Raw genomic sequence first — 22,616 nt, 5'->3', positions numbered from 1 at the left:
CTGCTGTAAGCCTATGGGGACTCCAGGGGCAGATCTTTTGATCTCAATCTCTCCCCCGCAGCTCCCGGCCGGCTCCCGCATGCGCAGTGTCAGCTTCCCCCAGAGAAGTCTTTAACTTCTGTGAAACACTTCTCCTAAATGTCGAGGATATGACTCTCAGGGACAGTGGCTGTATATGTTAAGGCTGTGTGTCTTCTCCATGTTTAAGACACAATAGCTCTTCTATTGTTTACAAATCTGAATTTCTATTATTATATCAAAAATCAACATGATAATATTGCCACGCCCCCCCTCTGGGCTACTCAATGCTTACTCTGGGCCTGATTCAGAGCCGGACGCTATTTGCGGATGGTCGTTCCAAAAAAGGGGCCGGCTATTTAAATTGAGCGCTCGATCTTTGCAGTTTGTTGACGCCTCGATGTCTGAGCGAGCGAACGAAAAATGCGCTTGCTATTTTGTAAAGACGCCCCTTTGCCGTTCGCATCACACGTCATCTCCGGTATTTATTAGATTAATCGGGTACATCGAAAGGCGTATGAACTGCTCGCAGTGCTTGTGGTAGGACTTTCTTACCGCTATCACTGCGAGCAGTTCAGGCTAAAAGACAACCAAGTGACGTGGTCGATGACGCTCCTTTACTAATTATGCACACCCATTAAACGCCCTTTTTACCGTTTGGCACGCCTGCGTTCGGATCTCCACTCCCCTGTTTTCAAGCACCTTCCCGTTACCACTCAGAAACGGTACATTCTGTCAATCAAATTAGCAGCCCCTCGCTGTTTTGCGAGCGCACGATTTCTGACCGCAATGACTGGTTTGCGCATGCGCATTACGACCCATACGCATGCGCAGTTGTGCGAACATCGCTCAGAGCGAACGAGCGGCCGCTTACGAGCGGCTCTAAATCAGGCCCTCTGTCCTTTAGGTGTGAAAGGAGGGACATGTTTACCTGAGTACCCATCATCGCACCACTAGCCACGAGGCTACCCGGCTTCCATGTCCCTTGACGCTGAGAGGGGAGGGGAGGGGCCAGCTGCTGACAATAACCCCTCTTTGCAGTGCATGGCACCACTACCCTGGGTCTTGCATCGTTCTATTATCATCTTTTTTTCTGGAGGGGGCGTGGCTACACCTCCCAGATTTGGCCACACCCCTTCACAGAAAGGGTAGTAGATAAGTGGAATAGACTCTCATCAGAGGTGGTAGAGGCTAAGACAGTAGAGCAATGTAAACATGCTTGGGATAAGCATTAAAATATCCTTACAAAGAACTGAGGATCACATAGGGTTGAGGTTAACAAAAGGTAAAAAAGGGCCTGACTAGTTGGGCCAAGTGGTTCTTATCTGCCGTCGCATTCTATGTTAGTACCCGGGCCCTTTGGCAGTTTCAACGGCCCTGTCCTTTACACGCTCCGGCAATTCTGCAATCAATAAATAAGATTCCTTGGTCAGTACATGTTGTGTGACATTTGCTACGCTGTAGGTGAAGTTTTATCAAACCTACTAAAGAGAACAAGTGGAGCCGTTTCCCATAGCAACTAATCAGGTATGAGCTGTTATTTTTATAGAATGTACTAGATAAATGATTTCTAGAACCTGCAATACGTCCACTTGTCCTCTTTAGAAGGTTTGATAAATTTCCCTTAGAGTCCATTAAATATGATGTAATAAAATTTTGGACGGAACGCGTTTGTATCAAGTTCATACGCTCTTACTTTCCTTACTATTAATTGTACAGCGCAATGGAATATGCTAGCACTCAATAAAAAAATGTTAACGAATAAATACTATTATATATTTCAGTTGGTATTTTTTCAATACTTTCAATACAGAACTATCATTCGCCGAGGAGCTATATTTATTCATAGCTCTGCCAAAATAATTTCTTCTGTTTGAAAACTCAGCGAGTCCTTTCCCTCTAAAGGTTACTGAGAGGTGTACATAGCCCAAAACAGTAAAATCCGTTACCCATACAGTATATCATTTGAGAAGAGACACAGGAAGGGAAGCATCAGATAGAGACACATCCTACGTGGGCTCTGCTTCCTGTAGCTCAGACAAAAGAAACCAGCAGACGACCTTATGAAAATGTACCCGGAGAGCCAGGACTATAAGTCACAATGGAAAACACATCTCTGGTGGGGGAGGGGAAAGTTTCCATGGGAAGTCACTTGTCAGACATCTTTGTAGTAGAAGGCACAATTGTCTGGAGACAGGTGGCTGTGTCCACCGTGGATGGGGTAAGTCATCACAACATACCGTGGTCACAAGTTGTCCGCAATTTTGGGCTTTTGTTTAGTAAAGTGGAGTTTTTTTTTTTCCATCACGTTAATTAAAATTAATTTTTTGTCTCTAATAGAGACGTAAGAATGCAGCCTCCGTATAAAATGTGTGGTAGGATAAAAGTGGTCTCTACGGCACATTACACAGTAAGAAACCTCCTAAAGGACCAGTTAGTGATCTATTTTTCCACCAGTAATATATACCTGCCCCCCCCTTTCCCTCCCGCCCTCCCATATTGTACAAGGCTGCAGAGGGAAGCCCTGCTGGAGAACCAGTGTCAAGCACACCTGGTGGCCCTATTACCAGCTGATCAGCTAAGCCAGGCTAACTGGTTCTAAAGGCTCCCCCCCCCCCCCCTCTACCAGTCTTTATCATGTGTAAGTGTAATATGCCACAGCTGCACAATAAAGGCCAGCAGTGGCAATTTCTCCGCTGCTTCCTATCTGATCTATAGATCTATAGATCAGAAGACAGATGGGGTTTCCAAACTGGTGAACCTGCCGTGCACTTACTGTAGGAGTATACAGTATAACTGTACACAGAAGTGTGTCGTGTAACAAGGTTAAAAAAACAGCAACACAATGTAGTGTGTGAAAGGTAAAGGGTAAAACACTCTAAAACAGTCAACACCAGAGCCTGGATGAGTTAATGGTATTCAGAGCCGCAACTAGAATTTTTGGTGCCCTGTGCCAGAGACAGCATTGGCGCCCCTTTCCCACTCGTTTTTTAAATAGGGACATAAGATAGTGTACCTGAAAAAGGGCCATGGCCTCAGGGAAGGGCCAGGGAAGAGATAGGGGAGGTCAGGAGATGCTGGGGATAAAAGAAGAGGAAGCTACAGGTAAGAATGGTAATAAATAGGAAAATGAGACAGGTCCAAACAGGGCCCCCTGCCCTGCGGTGCCATGGCACTGGTTGCACTACCCTAGTTACAGCCCTGACTGTATTAATGGTTTATGCAGCTAAGTTCTTATTCATATTACATTTTTTTTACAAATTACCAAAGATGGGGCATAGGCATGCAACTTTTTATTTAGCTTATAGTGTTAATTTATTTAATTCAGGACCTTTTATTTGCAGTGCACAAATTCAATTATGCAATCTAGACACTTAAAATCTGATGCAAATTGGCAAGCAGTAAGGCTAAGGACATATTTAATCTCTGCAATTTAGAAGATACAATTTGGCTTTTTATGATTAAACTCTTGAGGTTTATCACCTAAGAGAAAAATACTTCCCTGTGGTTTTTTTTCACATTCCAGATTCCAGATGTCTGGGCCTATTATCTGTTAATAAACACCAGTTATCAGAAGATCATGCCTATGGCCTAAAGCAAACTTCTTCCCGTCCCAATAGCATTTTGGGACCTCTGTCAATGGGGCCTCCATCATTTGCTGCATTTAGCAAGGTCCCAGCACTTGAAGACCACGTCCTTTGCTGATCACCTTTGGCACTGAGGGCCTGATTCAGAGCCGCTCGTAAGCGGCCGCTCATTTTCTCCGAGCGATGTTCGCACATCTGCGCATGCGTATGGATCGTAATGCGCATGCGCCAACCAGTCAGTGCGGTCGGAAATCGAGTGTTCGCAAAATAGCGAGCGCCTGCTAATTTGAGTGACAGGATGAGGCGTTTGTGGGTGGTAACAGGGGAAGGGGCTTGAAAACGGGGAGTGGAGATCCGAACACAGGCGTGCCAAACGGTCAAAACGGGCATTTTAAGGGTGTGCATAATTAACAAAGCAGCGTCATCGGCCACGTCACTTGGTTGTCTCTTATCCAACCACAAGCACTGCGAGCAGTTCAGACACCTTTCGATGTACTCGATTAATCTAATAAATAGCGGAGATGACGTAGGATGCGAGCGGCCAGGGGGCGTATTTACAAAATAGCGAGCGCATGTTTCGTTCGCTCGCTCGCTCAGACATAGAGGCGGCAACAGACCGCAAAGAGCGAGCACTCAATTTAAATAGCCTGCCCCTTTTTCTGAACGAGCGAGCGCAAATAGTGTCCGGCTCTGAATCAGGCCCTGAGCAACTCTCTGCATAATAAGAGAGATCCCAGCAGAGGCGAAGGTTAACTGCAGAGGTTCTGGCCGCATGTGAATTACATACACCTACTAAATACATGGTATAATGAGGGTATCGGGATGGATCTCCATCAAATGGAGGGACTTTAGTACAATTGATATCTAAAGAAATCCCCTTTCTTGCCTGCTCTCAGATGACTCCAGGATTTACGCCCAACTTGGCGGAGTTTATCAGTAAGAAGTACGGGGTACCAGACCTAGGAGACCACAGGGATAAAATAGGTTGAACATTCACACCAAACCATACCTTCTAACTTTGGGATACATATAGAAGTGAGCATGGGCATGCATACCATTTATAATGCCCTAGGCAGCTCCTTAACACTCCCATTAAAAGACCCATCCATTGCAATACCAGTGGCAGGTGCACGCAGGGCCGTAGCTAGGGTAGTGTGGCCGGTGCCATGGCACAGGGCACTACAGGTCAGGGGGCGCTGTTTGGGCCTGTCAAATTTCTATTTATTATCATTCTCACTTGTAGCTTCCTCTTATTTCATCCCCAGCATCTCCTGGCCTCCCCTATCTTTTCCCTGGGCCTTCCCCATGAGGCCATTCTCCTTTTTTGGGTGCATTATGTCCCTTTGAAAAATGAGGGGGGTGCCAATGCTCTTTCTGGCACAGGGCACCAAAAATTCTAGTTACAGCTCTGGGTGCACGTACTGTCCACTCACCACTCATTATGAATGGAGACATACCATCAACATTCTGAATCGAGAGACATTACTGTCCAGGTCAAATCACGAATATCTTGCTTGAAACCGAACAGCTGGGAGTTATGCAAAAAGGCAAGGACAATGCCAGAACAGGTATGGCAACATACTGGTAGAAGCATCACCAGAACACCATCTAATGGTTGCCACCACTGTGACAGCTTAGATGATATGACACCAGTGATATAATGTATTATGTGCACTATTGTTGATGACAACCAGATTAACCCTTCTTCATTCACAGCTGATTAAAAGGCCCAGATGCCGAGCCCCCAAAACAAGGCTGCTCCAGCACCAGAGAGTGGCCCACAGCCAGAAGGGAAAGGAAAAGGGCAAATCGGCCAATGGAATCACAGAACTGCAGGAGCCAGTTCGCAGTCACACCAGGTAAGCTTTTGCTGTTAAAAGTAAGACAAAGAAAAATCATACTCAATATTATTCTAACTGTGTTATGTTGACAGCAGCACCAGAGTCCTTATATCATGGTGAATTCTCCGGCCACTATCTGTTCCACGCCTTACCTGCGGGCCCTGCTTCATGAAAACAAACAGGCAGTTGTCATCCATCCAGTAAGTCCTACTAAAATAAGCGTAAGTAGCTTAACCTGCGTGTGGAAAGATGTTTTTATTGCACTCAGTGTTAATCAGGTTTTCGCAGTCCTCTACTATCTGATTTTTAATGTAAATATAACATCTGATTTCCAAATGCTGGTTAATAACTGTGACAAGGCTTTTTTTTTTCAAATAGAAAAATGGTGGTATGTAGGCAGAATAGTTAGATTAGCCCCTTTCCATTAGCTATTTAAATGAGAACTCTGCCCAGGATCAAATGAACCACTTATGAGAGAGGGAGGGGGTTTCACCAAGTTCCAATAAACTGCAAGTAGCTGTGATCTATTGGTTTCTACCAAATACTCTGCACTTCGCTCCCAATCCTCGTTTTTTACTCTGTGCATCTGAAGCGGGCTTTCCACACACCGGGCAGTGTTGTCAACGCATTTCTCTGCGGAGAACCTTCCATCTGCAGGAGTGCGAGTATACGGGGAGTAGTCAGCAGCAGCAGGCGCATTAAGGGTCAGAGAGCAGAGCCGCACCGGATTGGTGGAGTTTAGGGGAACGACATGGATCATAGGATGTCAGTAGTAACTTTTCATTGTGTTGGTTAGTCTCAAGATATATTATCTCATAATAATCTTAAATTACAGCATAATAATCACGGAGTATTAATGAAACAATTGAGGGTAACTGACATTCACAGCCTTTTGGCCCAACACTTATTATACCTAACTGCAGGCCGGCTCCAGGGGTTGGAGCACCCTTAATAATGCGCCCTACGCCGTGTGTGACAAAATTTGGGGGCGTGGTCTAATTACCATAGGCCAAGCCCCGTATGTGACGTTATTTGGAGGTGTGCCTGCATGGCACACCTCCAAATAACGTCAGGCTGGGGGTAAAGCCCAGCAGTCAGTCACTGGCTGGGCTTCCCCCAGCCCTCTCCTGTCAGTGAATGGATGCCGCATGCATGCGCGCGGCATTCATTCACACTCCGGGGGTCTGGCACCGCCGCGGCGGTGGGGGTCCCCAACCTCACGATTTGACCACCCGTGGGCCACTTCGGCCCGCGGGTGGAACAGCGGGACAGTACTGTACCGCTGAAATCGGAATGCTGGGGAGGGGTGCGCCCTCTACGGGTGGCGCCCTTGTGCGACCGCACTGGTCGAACACCCCTAGAGCCGGCCCTGCCTAACTGGCTGGTAATAACAGCATGTACTGGCCTGAAAAGATCAAGCTATTAGTTGTCAGTCGGGGCAGACAATAAATGCTGTGAGTTGGTGGCTGCATCTGACCCTTTATGCAGTCGTCATTTGCCCGCTGTATTTATTATAATAGTAAAAATAACTATTATTATTATTAACATTTATTTATAGCGCATCAGCATATTCTGTTGTGCTTTACAATTGTGATCAAAACAGTAATAAAACAAGACTGGGTAATAACTGACCGACAGAGAGGGCCCTGCTCGCTAGCTAGGGAAATAGGGGTTTGATACATGAGTGTACAAGCTGCATATTGCATTTTGGTCCAGCCAAATATGGAACTTTAGAAGGACATTAGCACTGGTTAGTCCTGATCCAGCCCTACATCTCTCACAGTTGTCCCAGCATGTGCATAAATATGTATCGCCAAATATGAAAGATCCGAGAGCCAAAATGCTGTACCATTAAGGCACCATTTCATTCATGTGGATACGTCCTTGAAATGGTGCTTTAACGGTCCATCTGTTTGGCTCTTGGAACTTTCCTGTTTGGCTATACATGTGTAGGCTATGCCCAATTAGGGCCACCTGTGACAGATACGGGGCTGCCTGGAGGTTAGACCAAACAGTCTGGTTTGGATCAGTGCTAACCAGTGCTAATGTTCCTCTAAATGACCATATTGTATACAGTGCTCATTATTTTAGCTTCTGATCAATGCAGCTTTTGTTGTCATTGTTTCCATCGGAAGTTAATGATGAAGCTCGGTGACCTCGTTGGCACATGACACTACACTTTGTCAAATAAGACATTTATACGTTTTGGGAATAATGTTGGCATGAATCCTAAAAAGGGAAAGTTCCGATCATTGAAGCCAAGTTCAACACCTTTCAGAAACAAACTGAGGCTTCAGTTAAAGATAGTTCGTAAAAACAATTCCTGACTTGAAAGGTAACTTTCAGGACAAGTAGAAGAGTGGGTGGCAGTACAATAATGATTAGAGGATTGTGTAATGATTTGCTTGTCGTATTCCTGGAAAGAAATTATTACTGTACCTATTAATTTAGGCTGGACTGTAAATCATTTTTATATCAATCATTAACCAGTAAACCCAACAAATACAGGAGGTGACACACACATATATAAAATTGGAATGATGCAGAGAAGATTATCTGGGCATAAAGAAGATGATACACAAATTCATTACATATTTCTTATGTTGGTAAATCAAGGGCATACTTCCTGACATTAGTCAGTAAGGACCTGATTCAGAGCCTCTCGTTATCGGCAGTAAGCTCGTTCCGAGAGATGTTCGCACATCTGCGCATGCGTACGGTTTTTAGTACGCATGCGCGAACCAGTCAGTGCGGCCGAAAATCATTTGTTCGCTATATAGCGAGTGCCTGCTATTTTGAGTGACAGAATGAGGCGTATGTGGGTGGTAACAGGGGAAGGTGCTTGAAAACGGGGAGTGGAGATCCGATCGCAGGCGTGCTTAAAGGTCAAAACGGGCATTTTATGGGTGTGCATAATTAATATAGCAGCGTCAATGACCACGTCACTTGGTTTTTTTTAACTCAGAACTGCTCGCAAAATAGCGGTTGAAAAAAACCAACCACAAGAATAGCGAGCAGTTCATATCCTGTTCGATGTACTCGATTAATCTAATAAATAGCGGACATGACGTATGGTGCGAGCGGTCAGGGGGCGTTTTTAAGAAATAAAAGAGCGTATGTTTTGCTCGCTCGTTCAGACTTAGAGGTGTGAACAGACTGCAATGTGCGAACGGATCATTTGAATAGCCACCCCTTGTTTTTGAACGAACGAACGCAAATAGCAAACGGCTCTGAATGAGGGCCCAAGTCTCCAGGAGAGAAAGGTCCAGGTAAGTGGGTTGGGGGTGTGGCACAGCAAATTATGTCATCATGGCCCCGCCCCCTCGATGTTTTGCAACGATTTTTGACCAAATGTTTGCTGCAGGGTAAGCACTGCTCCATTGTGCTTGTCGTAAATTACATGAATTCGCTCTGTACATGCTTACAAATAACCCCCCACGCATATGCGGGAATACAGAGGGGCTTGCATCTGACACTTGCACTGCCTTACGTCAAAAAGCAGTAGGGCTTTTCCCACATTCCTGGGTATTGGAGTAATAAAGTAGGGTGTTGGGGGTACTAAAGTGGAAAGGGTTTAATAAGTATTATTTTGCTGGTGCACTACTGATCCCAGCAAGCCCTGGCATGGCTAAAGTGTTAAGTTATGGTGGTGCTTGTAGAGCGACAAGGGTGTGCATAGATGCCCTGACATCAAGGGGCCTGCTGGCACCCATGGTGCACCTATACCAAAAATACAGTAAAATAAACACACACACCATGACAGACATAATTGACTACAAATGAAAACACCCCCTACACACCACTTTATTCATGAATAGTACACTTTTTCCTGTTTGCTTTGCTGACTCATTGATTGACTCACTCATTGATTGACTGGTTGAGTGACTCACTGACTGACTGTGTCACTGACTGACTGATGATTGACTCACTGACTGACTGTCACTGACTGACTGATGACTGACTCACTCACTCACTGACTGTGTCACTGATTGACTGGTTGAGTGACTCACTGACGACTGTCTGACTGTGTCACTGACTGACTGACGACTGACTGAATGAACGCATGGGCTCTTAAACCGTGGCTTCATCTGACAAACACTCCGGCTTCATCCCTGACTTTGTCCCCGGATTACCCCTCTGGCTACCAGCAACTGGGATCCATCCTTGAAGTATAGACAGTAGCAGCCCCTGTCCTGTACTACCCATGACAGGATCTCTTCCTTTCTTGCAGATTTAAAATTTAAAATTGTAAATTCCTTTAAAAAAACAAAAAAACATCAGGAGCTGTGAAAAAAAATTACAAGCCACAGGCCTCTTATTTTTATCAATACAAATAAGCTTTGCTCTGATTGGTCACAGCCTGGGAAAGCAGCTCTGTATTGGTTAGGGGTGTTGAGACCCCAGGTGGGTTTTATTATGATGATGACCGGCATATAAACAGGAGGAAATATCACAAAACAAGACAAACCCTTAAAATACCAGTCTCTGCCTGTTATGACCCACTGACAAATAGAATGCCCCCGCTTACACATAGGACCCATGCCAAATGGTTGTGAGATATTCTTGAGACAGATGAAGACACATGGGACGAGATTAAATTTTTGGGGTGTGGGTCCCCCTGGATTGCCTTGGTTGATCTTTTTCAGGGCACCGCATTATAACACATTTTTCTTTTATAACACATTTTAATCCTTCACTGTTTGTTTATTATACATGTACCTCACTTTTTTATTTTCATTCTGTGGGTGCTCTTAACTATCTCTTTTACACTGCACTTTTCTAACTATGGCGGTGCCCTGGGGCAGCTTAGCTGGGCTAGTTTGGGGGTGTCCTGCACTCTGGATTTGAATCCTAGTATGTTAGGGACCTACCCTAAAGGGGTTACCTGGATGTAGTGGGTAGGCCCATAACCTTGGCCAAGATTATGCTAAAACCTCTATTGATTGCAAAATTCTATTGCATTTATATATTATTAATAATTTGGAGTTGTGCACCTGAGATTAGTCTGTTTTTGTGCCTGCAATTAGTCTCATCAGGTAGCACCTCCCATAATATATATATATATTACAGGGTGTGCAGTCCAGAAATCTTTCCCATATTCTCCTATGACTTCATAGAGTGTTTAATACACCTGTGCTACCCAAGGTGATGAGGAAAGACCCAGATCCTTCCTTTCTTTAACTTGGGAATGTCTAGATAAGGAACTTGTATGCAGATGTACTTCCTACATAATAAATTAGAAGACCCAAATATTGTCTTACTGGCATTATGTCTACTGGGGAGAGTGGAAGGGTCGCTAATAAAGAGTACATATTCTGTTGTTCGACACTCTATGTGAGGAAGCATTTCTTACTCACTTTGAAATACTGGCTTGAGCTGGTGAAATTTTTTTTTTTTTTAATTTCATCTGTGCCTGGAGAGGTTGTGGTTAAATGCACCTACTGCAAATCAGCAATAATGTTGAAATCCTCTTCTACTATGAACGCTTTAAATTGCTGTGTGCAGGGTTAATTACATGGATTAAATACAAAACTGTCAATACCCAGATTTATAGGTTAGAGGAGTTTAAATGCAAGTGGCTAAGATTAGGGTAAAGGTAACTTGTTACATTGTATAAGGCAGTGATTCCCAACCACGGTCCTCAAGGCACACTAACAGTCCTGCTTTTAGTGATATCCATGATTGTGCTCAGATGGTTTCATCAAAATAACTGAGGAACTAATTAAGTCACCTGTGCTCTAGTAAGGCTATCCCTAAAACCTGGACTGTTAGTGTGCCTTGAGGACCGTGGTTGGGAACCCCTGGTATAAGGTGTAATTGCTCTTTAACCACTAAGCAGCCATCAGCCCAGTTCAGTTTTATAAAAATACAGATGGGACTAATTTTGATAACCTCTTAAAATTAGAATATGGATTGTGTTGAGCAGGTGTAATTTGGAGTTACCTCTCTGATAGACCAACCTTCTTGCTTCTTTCCTTGGCGGCAATTACCAACTCAGACCATGCTCCAGCAGAGAGGCAAGGGTTCTCCCCCAGGCACAGTGAATGCATAAACAAGCTAGCATGAGCAAGAATGGAATATTTTAACTGACCCCAGCTGACAACTGGAATGAGACAGCAAGATGGTTGTAGTAAATGAAAGGATATTTACATTAAATTCACAATAAATTAAATACAGTCTCACAATTACTGTTAGCTTTATTGCTAATGAAAAAAAAACCTGGAGAATCAAATATTGTAAACTTAACATAATATGCATTCTGCTAGCACTCTACAGTTGTTTTATTTAGACAAAGAAAAATTTACAATCATGAGGATTTATAAGAGACAGGACATCACACAGGGTATGGAAGTGGATTAATCATAGTAATACAGTTACAGAAGTTATAACACAAAGTATCCAAGATACCAATATACAGTAGTAAAAATTAGTTCGATTGTCTCTTGTTTTACTTTATGTTGTCATAGCATCAGACAAAGAGAAGAAAAGTCCATTGTGTAATGCAAGTTCCTCATGAGTACATTTAACGTGAAAGATTTTTAATCTGTCTTCAATTTTGTAATTTCCGTTGATAAACATAACAAATACACAAAGATTTATCATTGAAGAGAGGAATAAGCATAAAAGATCTACTATTTGTGTCTTATTTGAAGATAAGGAAACTTTGTGAGAGTAGAAGAAAGAACAGAAAACAAGAAAAAGGAGAGATTAAGGGGGGTAGAATATTGGAGAAATAGCCAGGAGGGTGTGAGGGGAAGGAGGGGAGTAGGGTAAAGGGATGCGGCGGACCCAGGACAAGGGACCACCTATGATGTATGATAATATAAAGCCATGAATCACATGTCATACTTTACGATTGGAGTATGTGGTTATCAGAAACTAATTGAGATTGTAGCCATTTCGTGGGTTATAAGCATGTGAGTATGAGGTTTTTGATGTCGTTAGGTTGTGAGTAGATATATTGTTCCTAGGTTTCAAATAACTTTTTTACGCAAAGTTCCTTTCGGAGGGAGGCTTCCACCCAGTCCATTTTAAATATAAAGAAGAGTTTGTCTTTAAACATACTAAGAGAAGGAGGGTGAAGAGAGAGCCATTGCTGCAGGATACTCTTTCTGGCTACGTTGGTTATTATAGTAATGACCTTCCGACTACCCACGGTTAAACGAGCATGATGAAGACTCTCTAAGTGACTTGAATGCTGGTAATCTGGGTCACATCTGAGCCTTTGTGTGCACATTGGGGGCTTTAAAGTATATACAACTATTCAGCAAAGTTGCAGCACTGATATGTATATAAATGTACCATAAACTATGTCTGTTCCACAACAATGGATGTTTATGGGCATATAAATGGTTTAATTTTACCAATATAATATACTATGTCAGGGTAGTACTTTCCCTCCAAAAGGTAAGTACAGCTCTCACTTTAGTGGGACTCTCTGCATGGAACCACAAGTCTCAGCCAGTCTGCTTATTGTAGTCTCTCTCTCTCCAATGTAGCTCTTTATCTGCTTCACTCTGCTCAATGGCTTCACCCCTCCAACTGCTCTTTTATTTTATTTTTTAATTAACTTTGTTTAATATAGTGCCGGCCTCGATTCCCTTTTCAAAAATGGCCTAATTTGAGTGGACTCTCACCGGCCATTTATAACTGAGGTCAGAATCACTTATAATGTAATAGTTTGAGACAGCGATGTATTATCTGCGATTGGGGCAGGTCTTTAAGTGATACCTGGCAACTGCGGGGTATCACATAATGTCTGGGGCAGCTTGCATGATGGGGCAGCAAATAATGACACCTTCCTCTCACTTTAGTGCACCACCAGAGCTAGCACTGCTCACTAGTGTCTGATTCTCCTCACAGATCCCTCGAGACTCTGCCTCTCAGTCTTCTGCCCTCCACCTGGTGCCCTCTACTTCATCATCATCATCAATACTCAACCTGCAGCCAACACGTTTGTTTCCAGTAATGAGCAAACACAAGCAACAGCAGACCCTGGCCCCAGGTAAGTACTCTGTTCAATGTATAGCACAACTTAGACAGTTGCCCATTTATAGTCTTTTTGGCCTGACCGTCATCATGTTACATTGGTTAGAGTGGTCACCAAGTACCAGCTAGGATGTTTTTCTGATTTCATTAAAATCCTCCAAATTGGCCAGCACCATTGGATGCATGTATGTCCACGATCAGGCGTATTGAAGTAGGATCAAAGTTTTGATTGGGCGTACACTCCTTCCATAAAGGTGGCACTCTGGCCCTTAGTATTTATACTTCTCCAACAACTCCTCCTTTACGCTAATAAAGCGTTACAAATACAATGGTGTTCTACTTAGCCCACCTGTGTCTTGTGCTGCATCTATCACTGGTTGATTCACAGCCGCACTAAGAGGTATGGTGAATCTCCGTTAGCCACCAAGAAAGCCTGAAAATTATTGGACTAAGCACTCCAAATTCTTGGGCTTTCTCACATGTCATGGATTGAGAACAACATTCTCAAACAGAGCTCATTAGCAATCAAGCACAACCCAGATATGACATAAGTATTGCAATGGCATAACCAGCTGAAGGACCATGCTCTTGTAGTCTACGGGGCAAATCATTTAAGAGTGATGTAGTTTGCACATCAGCCGCATGTACAGTATGGTAATGCCTGAATGACATATTTCAAAATAACACCTATAGGGCCGCAAGCTAAAATGAGTGATTTAGGGGCAAATTTGGGGCGATATAAGGTGCTGTTGCTGGTGTTCCAAATGCGTTGCAGTGGCACATTGTGGCTAATGCCTGCAATAATTGTTACTCAAATCCCCTTCATTCACAACGATTAACTGTGGTTCCACCTTAAGGAAGCTGTCCCCAAATATGCGTACAGAACTAAAGATATCACGTTTTGGATGACTACAACTGAGGCATTAATCTTCCTGGATTGCTCTGCATTCACTGTTCTGCATCTTTGACAGTGCATAATAATATATATTTGATATACTAGTTAATCGCTAAAGGAATTTTATATAAAGGAAGGTATTTGTTTGAATGGGAAAACACGGCAGACTGTACCCACATGTGGGAGTTTCAGTAAGGTAAAGCTAAGCCTTAAGGTGAGTATGTACTAAGTGGCAAATGAATTCAGTTACACCCAAAGTATGTGATATCTTTGATCCTCCCTTGACTTTCGCTCTGTGCAAGTCTGACCCTGATAACATGTTCTCAAGCGGATTATGCTGTCACAGGTTTCAATCACGCCAGCCTGGGCTGGGTCCAACACGCATCACACTTTGGAAAAGCTGAAGAGGACGCAGTCAGTCAGAAAAGTTCAGCGTCTGCATATGTACAACAAGAGCCGTCCCCGACCACTGAGAAGTCCCAAAATAAGTACTCCATCGATGGTCGGGTCAAGGACAGGTCAGTGGAGAGGGTATAACTACCAGTGTGATCACTATTGTGGCTGGGGAAAGCAACACTCTCTTGCTAATCCTTAAATAAAGTGTTACAAAATAAATAGATAATGAAAGGTAAGATGTAATACACAATACACCTAATAGCTAACTACCTTGGGAATCGGTGCAAGCTATTTAAGAAACAAGTTGCTAAAGAGCTTAGGGCCTTTTAATCTTGAAGTCTGTCCCATATTCATATTCAAGATTTTGTGGCTTTCAGTATCTATTAATGCTAAGAATTACAGGGCACTGGACAGTATTTCCCACCCAGTATCAAGCAGTAATGGTCTGCACCAGCAGTCTATACTGGACTGTATAAGAAACTATTTTGATTATTATTTAGATTTTGATACTTTTGTCTTTTTTTTTGATATCCTGTTGTTGCATGCTGCACTTTGCCGGCCACACACAGATCCGCGCAAACGTCATTTGCTTCCTCTCTGGGCTATCCTTGCTCTTATCATCTTCACTGCGGTACTTGGTGTCACCACCCTAACCAGGCCCCAACTGTAGAAAAGTAGATGGACAAACTATATAAATATGAAATCAAATCCCTTGGCAAAAGCAACACATCTCAGAAAATATTCCCATCACTAGGTTTAAGCTGGCTATACACCATACGATGTATCATACGATATATTGTTCCGATACAGATCGGAACGAGATATCGTACACATCGTATAGTGTGTACGCCCGATTCATAAGTTCTGGCCATCGTTTTTCCCTTCGGTGCTAGTGGCCGGTGCAATAAAGTTGCTTTTGTTTAATCGGTGCAGCTGCGTGATGTCATGACGTCACGCAGCGCTGCGCCCATTGAAAGAGAGCAGGCAGCCGAGGAGCTGTGCTGCAGTGAGCAGCCGGCATAGAAATACGGTAAGTGTGGGGTCTGGGCACTGGGGAGGGAGAAGCAGTGTGCCGAAGAGACAGACAGGATCTGTGAGAGGGTCACCAGGGGGAAGGGGGGGGCACTGTGGCTGTATTGGAGGGGGACAAGGGACCCCACAACTTAGTTGCCCCATGGCCCCCAAAAGACTTAATCCGTCCCTGCCCGTAAAGTATTGTAACATCGGTCGTGCCGTTGTATAGTGTGTGCCCAGCTTTAGTGTAGAGCAGGGGTCCTCAACTCCAGTCCTCAAGTACCACCAACATGTCGTGTTTTGTGGATTTCTTTAATCATTCACAGGTGGGGTTAATCTATTTACCGTGTCAGTAGATATTCGGCCTGTTTCTACAAACAAAAATTCTGAAAACATGACCTGTTGGGGGTACTTGAGGGTTGAGGTTGAGAACCACTCGAGTAGAGGAAGAGATCATTCAGTACTATGTGGCAGTACCAAGATAGCACATTACACTTACCATTCATAATGTATTATGGATCATTATACAGGGCTATAATATTCTGCAGGAAGCATTACCTGTCACAATACCGACAGTGGCATCCCAATGGTTGGTATCCCGACAGGGGTCGGGTAAGTATACTTATCCTTCTCCCCCTAACCCTCCCTCCTTGTAGCCTAACCCTCCCCACCCTGCACCCTAACCGTTAGTGCCTAAACCTAAGTCTCCGCCCTTCGTGCCTAAACCTAACCCTCCCCCCTAGGGGTGCCTAACCCTAACCTCCCCCCCCAAAATCTAACGCTAACCCCGCTATGTAACCTAAACCTAACCCGCCACCCCCATGGCTAACACTAAGGACGCCTCGGACTTACCTCGTTCGAGCAGGCGTCCTTCTGTGTTCTGGCGTCGAGATTAAGATAGGCGTCTGTATTTCTACGCCTATCTTAAGTCCCTTGTCGGGCTTCAGCCGTCGGGAAATAGACTACATTGAGATTTAGACTACTCATAACTACATCCCCTCAAGACCCCACACAGTCCACATTTTCCAAGTCACCTAGCAGGTGCACAGGTGTATTCATTACTGACTGACACATTTTACAAGATCCACAGTTGGAGCTATTTATTTCACTTGTGATTCTGTGAAGAGACATGGAAAACATGCACTGTTTGGGGTCCTGAGGACAGAGTTTGAGAACACCTGTGATCTATTAGAACAGTTATGGCAAATAAGGTTTAAAGTGGAGTGGAAACAAGAGAGTTAAATTGCCATTAAAATTCTGTTACATTAACTCTGAATTCTGTAACAAAAACATCACTTATTAAGCTCAGGTTAAAAATGTACTGGTTTTATAAAAGGGTTTATTATTTAACTATATTTACTATATTACTGTATTATTATATAACAGCCAGCGTCATAGCGTTCCCCAACCCTCTCCAACAAATATTTCTCCACAATAACAATGATGTCCCCAGCATGCACAATACGTGTTACTATAGTAATCACTGGTGACACATTAGTTTAAAAATTAAAACAAAAACAACCCTTTGGTATAATAATAGGATAACAACACATAGATCACTCACACCACGGACGTCCTGCTGCTCTAGGCAAAATGATACGAGTGGTAAATGGACATGGACATAATAAATGATACAAGTAGTAAATGGACATAAAAGCATTAGACTGTGGGTTACATTTTACATTTCTTAACTTCCAAAAGGGGTCCATAACATAAGTACAGTAGATCCTGTAGATTAATACGATATAATACTGCAAGACATGGTCGTCATGCCAGGGCATACTGTGTGCATTCGCTCATTGTCCCTGTGTGTTCTTCCCTAAAGCTGCGACCTCATCCACCCTACACACTATGGCAGTGCCTGCAAGTTTCCACGGTGCGAGAAGACCTTCGCAGATCACCGATATTTCCTCAGGTATGAACATTTCCAAAATCGTATAAGAGACTATAAGAATGGGAACATTCTAAGTGCATTGTTACAGTGAGATGTTGATGTGATTAGGAGATTGGCCACGGAGCAATTAATGCGCCAGAAGGGCAGTGGCAACGCAGCTAACAGGATTTCTAGACTCCTAGATTCAGGAACTCATTGGTATAATGCCTGCCTGGGTCACAGGTGGTGAGGGAGAGGCTAGTGTTAGGGTTAGGCACCAGGGGCAGGGGCAGGATTAAAGTTAAATGAAAAAAAAACCAAAAAAAAAAAACCAGGTGTCAACCATATTATGGCCCTCATTCAGAGGCGGTCGGAGGATGCAAGCGGTTGCTCAGAAACTGGGCGGCCGCTTGCATCCTGACCGCCCGCCTCTGTTTCGGTCGTTAGGCTGTGGGTTAACACCCACAGCTCTAACGACCGCTCAGGTGATGGTCGCGATGGTCAGAGACCATCGCGACCATCGGGGCTTACAACGAGACCCTTGGGTAGGGTCTCACTTGTCGTAAGCCCCGGAGAGCTTCTGGCTCTGTCAGAGCCGGAAGCTCTCCACTGACATCACTAGTGATGTCAGTGGGGCCTCCCCCAAACGGCAGGCGTTCCCATGGGAACGCCTCCGTTTGGCCTGCCACCCCCCCGGCCCGCCTTCCAAACGGGGCGAGCTGTCACTCAACATCGACAGCTCGCCCCCTTTGGAAAGAGACCCGCTACGACCGGCGCTGTCGGTCGTAGCGGGTCTCACGCATGCGCACGAGGGAGCCGGCTCCCTCGTGCGCATGCGCACTGGCAAAACATCGAGGCGGCCGTGCGGTCATAGACCGTACGGCCGTCTCTGAATAAGATCCTATGTGTGGTGACCATTTGAACTGGTCAACATTTTAACACAGTCAACCTATTGCATGTTCTAGCTACCGCCTACCGAGAGCTGAGCCACAAAAAAAAAGGTGATCTTCAGAGCTCCCAACTATATATAATTATATGTAAGTGCTGGGACACTGCTATAATATAGAATTGGTGGGGGCCCAGGAGAGAGACCCCTGCAATACTAATATTGAAAGAGTAGGGCATTTTTGTAAATTAATTTAGTAGAAAAAAAAACTTTTATTACGATATTTGATAAGCTGATGTTCTTCTGTCTGTTCAGGCACTTATACAATAACCATCACCTGGATGATAAAAGCACAGTACAATGCCTCATCCAGACAGAGGTGGTATACAGCCTAGAAGAGCAGGTAAGATACCACAGATATTAGTACATCAGGATCGCCTCCTATTATAGTCACAGTATAGATCTCTACTTTGTTCTCTTCATCTGCATAGACCAGGGTGATCGGCATGTGTAGCCAAACTGACATGTACACTTGTGACTCATCAAGGGATTGATTATTACTGATTTACGTACAATGTATGTGCCGTACCGCAGAGAAGTAAGACACTCTGGCCCTAGGTAGTACTTAAGTCACAGACCTTTTTTCACCCTTCTGTATGCTTTTGTCTATACAAAATGTCAATGATACACAAATCAGATTACTCCTTCCTGTTGCTGTAGACCCTGAGAAGTTTTTGGGATCCAGAACAGATCCATCTACATTCATAAATGTACAGTCAAACATCTCCCTTTATTTCTAGTCAAGATTATATTTGCCCCACTTGTGTTGTTTTGGGAAGTCCTCCTAGGCTGGTGTCCACACCGATCACAGGGCCTGATTGTGCAAGGATCGCTGATGCGATCGCTCACACGCAGTTCTGCTGCGAAAGTAGGCTAATAATTGCAATCGCAAAGCACTATCACTGACAACATGCAGATGCCCACTTCCCCTCTCGCACATCCGTAATACCTTGTAATCCAGCCAAAACATCGAAGTACATCGGAGCCAGTCGCACATTTAAGGCAGGTCTGACCCTGCCACTAAATTGCTAACTGTCCTGCACGCAGTGAGAGCTCAAAAGCTACGTAGGACATCGCAGTGGCTAATTTATGCACACCCTTGTAACAGCATTCAAACGCACTGACACGCCGACCCCCCCATCACCACCCCCAAACGGTACTTCCTGTCAATCACTCTGTGACGGGTCTGCGTACTCACTGCGATCACAGTCCCGGTCGCAATGCTCAGATCGCACAATCATCCGATTGCGTGCGTATTAGCGACTGCGATACTTGCTAAATCAGGCCCTCAATCCACTGCCTATTTGTGCAGATCCCATATTGCCAGGAATTTTGTGTTTCACACAACGTCTTGCATCAAAAAATGGTTCAAGATGGTATAAAATATTGCAGCACAAGCTGAGAGATGTATTAACGTTTATTTATATAGCGCCAACATAATCCGTTGAATTTAACAATTGCGAGGCATGTTGTGCTCAAGCAACTTCTAAGCCAGTTATGTGAATGCTGATACTTTTTGCTCAATAAATCGTCTCTTACATGAGAATGCCGTAGCGTATATCTGTGATGGGTGAGGTGTGTGTGGTGCACACTGGCTCATGGGGTGCAGACCCCACGCCGCCCACCCTGCACCCAGCACAGACCCTCCCTGTGTATTCTGCCTGTGGCACCATGTTTCCGGTGATATGTCAGAAAGATGGAGGTGGCTCAAGTGATAGCAAAGACTCACACAATATCACACAAAACATCTGCAATCTGGCACTAATACACCCCTGCGAGAATGGTACCAAATGGAGGCAGAATGAGTACGTTAATATCAATGCCGTAACAGGGCTCAAATGCGCCCTGTGCTGGCCCTGAGTGCCTGACATCATGACGTCACGAGCATAAGGTTATGTCGCGTAGAGGGGGAGGGGCTGGCAGCATCGGGTAGTGCAGCCTGACAGGAGCATCCTAAGGATTGGCTGTACAGCCTGACTGGAGCATCCTAAGGATCGGCTGTACAGCCTGACTGGAGCATCCTAAGGATCGGCTGTACTGCCTGACTGGGGCATCCTAAGGATCGGCTGTACAGCCTGACTGGAGCATCCTAAGGATCGGCTGTACAGCCTGACTGGAGCATCCTAAGGATCGGCTGTACAGCCTGAGAGGAGCATCCTAAGGATCGGCTGTACAGCCTGAGAGGAGCATCCTAAGGATCGGCTGTACAGCCTGACTGGAGCATCCTAAGGATCGGCTGTACAGCCTGACTGGAGCATTCCAAGGATCGGCTGTGCAGCCTGACTAGAGCATCCTAAGGATCGGCTCTACAGCCTGACTGGAGCATCCTAAGGATCGGCTCTACAGCCTGACTGCAGCATCCTAAGGATTGGCTGTACAGGCTGCCGGGTGCCTGTCTGGAGCATCTAAACGAGCTGCCGCAAAGATCTTGGCTGCAGGGTGCCATTCAAGGCTTCTTGCTAGCCAGAAGCAAGGGCCGCAGGGTGGCAACAGTGGCGCCCGCAAAGCCCTTTGCTCTGTGCGACAGCACCGGTCGCACACCTCTAGCTACATCCTTGGTTAATATATTACTGGGATTCACTTTAATAAGAGCATATTTTCTTGCATTAGTGAAATTGGAAAGATTTGACAGTATCATCCACCTGCGAACATCTCCCCACAGGAAGTGCCAGTGCGCCTTCCATAAACCTCCCACAAGTTCCCTTACCTGGTATCACCAATATTTCCTCAGTGTCAATACAAGAACCTGTGACAAGATTTATAAGCAGGGGAAGCTGAGACCTTCATTTTGTTGATGATGCCATTGACCATTTATTTGCATTATTACAGCTTGCCGTAGAGAAATATAGACTGCAAGAGATGCAAAGTTTGATGACGGGAAAACTCGGTACAGTCCATAATCCTGTAAGTGAGTGAACACCTCTCAATACTTACTAATCTGTGGTGTCAGTGTAATGCGGTAAACCAACACCTGCCGTGTCATCTCGTACAGAAGCAGAGAGAGCGCGGTCTCCTTCTACAGCAGTCACATCACCCTGGAGCCTCCGCTTTGCCTGGCCTCGATCTCTCCGTCCCTCTGCAGAAAGAATTCCCTGATACCGTCCTGGCCCTGAGGAGACATCTCTGGGAGGGCGGCAGCAGCAGCATATTTGACAGTTTGTATCATTATTTACTATACTCTATATTGACGTTGGTTTGGTGTCAGTGGCTTGTGCGATGGATGTTGTTTTCTAGAGACATTAAGGCCTGATTCAGAGACGCACCCAATAGCGATGTTCATGTAATGGCAACATGTTTTGCAACTGCGCATGCACGAAAATCTCTGAAAACCCCTCACGCCGCTTGCGTTACACAGAGCGTACACACACAGGTGCTATTGCGATCGATTCAGACAGTGGCGGATCACAACAATCGACCGATTACGTGGAAAAGTGATGGGCAGTGACAAGCAAGTAACGCAAACATGGTACGCCCAATGGGCGTGTTGTGGGAGTGTTGCAGGCGAGCAGACACACAGACACAGGAGGCCGCGGTCAGACACTGCACCTGCCATAGGGTTGGTGCACGTTTAGATGGTGGGACCGATGGTAGCGTATAAGCACGCACCAATCGGTATTACAGTGTGCACGGGCGCTAAAAGTGAGCATCTCACACCTTGCACATTCAGCCGCGCAAATGTACACAAAGGAAGGAGGTTGTAGCAGTATTTGCATAAACTTGCACGCGGATGACCGCCGATAGGCGCTGCTGCGATTTGCTTTTGCGTGTGACTCATATCCAGACCTTAATGGTGTTTAGTGTTTTCCAAAATCTATATGTGTACCAGGCAGCTTAGTCATGTCTAACAGCTAATGGTGATTACTGGGATTGGAAGCTGAAGAAAGCCGCCCTATTAATTAACGGTTTTAAAACAGAAAGTGTCATTAATTATTCTACCTTTATTAGCAAACATGCTCTCTAAACCAGTCCAGGGCCTGGGTCTGCTACACTAATACAATGCAGATGTACAGATGACTCACCAATAATCTGATCTGTAGCCACTTATCTATCTAGCACA

General features: G+C 44.8%; 1 protein-coding gene across 7 annotated transcripts in view; it reads left to right on the top strand.

Moving 5' to 3' along the window:
* FOXP3 (forkhead box P3) overlaps positions 1 to 22,616 on the top strand; it is a 168,293-nt gene that overhangs the window by 135,949 nt on the left and 9,728 nt on the right. For 3 of the 7 annotated variants that reach the window (XM_088453506.1, XM_088453511.1, XM_088453512.1), the window contains exons 3-10: positions 5,322 to 5,464; positions 5,539 to 5,667; positions 13,310 to 13,451; positions 14,677 to 14,848; positions 17,566 to 17,655; positions 18,815 to 18,902; positions 21,389 to 21,463; positions 21,552 to 21,714. In XM_088453506.1, the coding sequence (XP_088309632.1) occupies positions 5,339 to 5,464; positions 5,539 to 5,667; positions 13,310 to 13,451; positions 14,677 to 14,848; positions 17,566 to 17,655; positions 18,815 to 18,902; positions 21,389 to 21,463; positions 21,552 to 21,714 (985 nt within the window). In that variant the 5' untranslated portion in view covers positions 5,322 to 5,338. Of the gene's footprint in view, positions 1 to 2,117; positions 2,240 to 5,321; positions 5,465 to 5,538; positions 5,668 to 13,309; positions 13,452 to 14,676; positions 14,849 to 17,565; positions 17,656 to 18,814; positions 18,903 to 21,388; positions 21,464 to 21,551; positions 21,715 to 22,616 lie in introns of those variants that run through there. The other 4 variants (XM_088453507.1, XM_088453510.1, XM_088453508.1 and 1 more) reach the window with 4 other exon arrangements.

This window comes from Taudactylus pleione, unplaced genomic scaffold (genome assembly GCF_031769625.1).
Source record: "Taudactylus pleione unplaced genomic scaffold, aTauple2 ptg000579l, whole genome shotgun sequence".
Classification (NCBI taxonomy): domain Eukaryota; kingdom Metazoa; phylum Chordata; class Amphibia; order Anura; family Myobatrachidae; genus Taudactylus; species Taudactylus pleione.
This window is presented reverse-complemented; position numbering and strand designations above follow the sequence as displayed.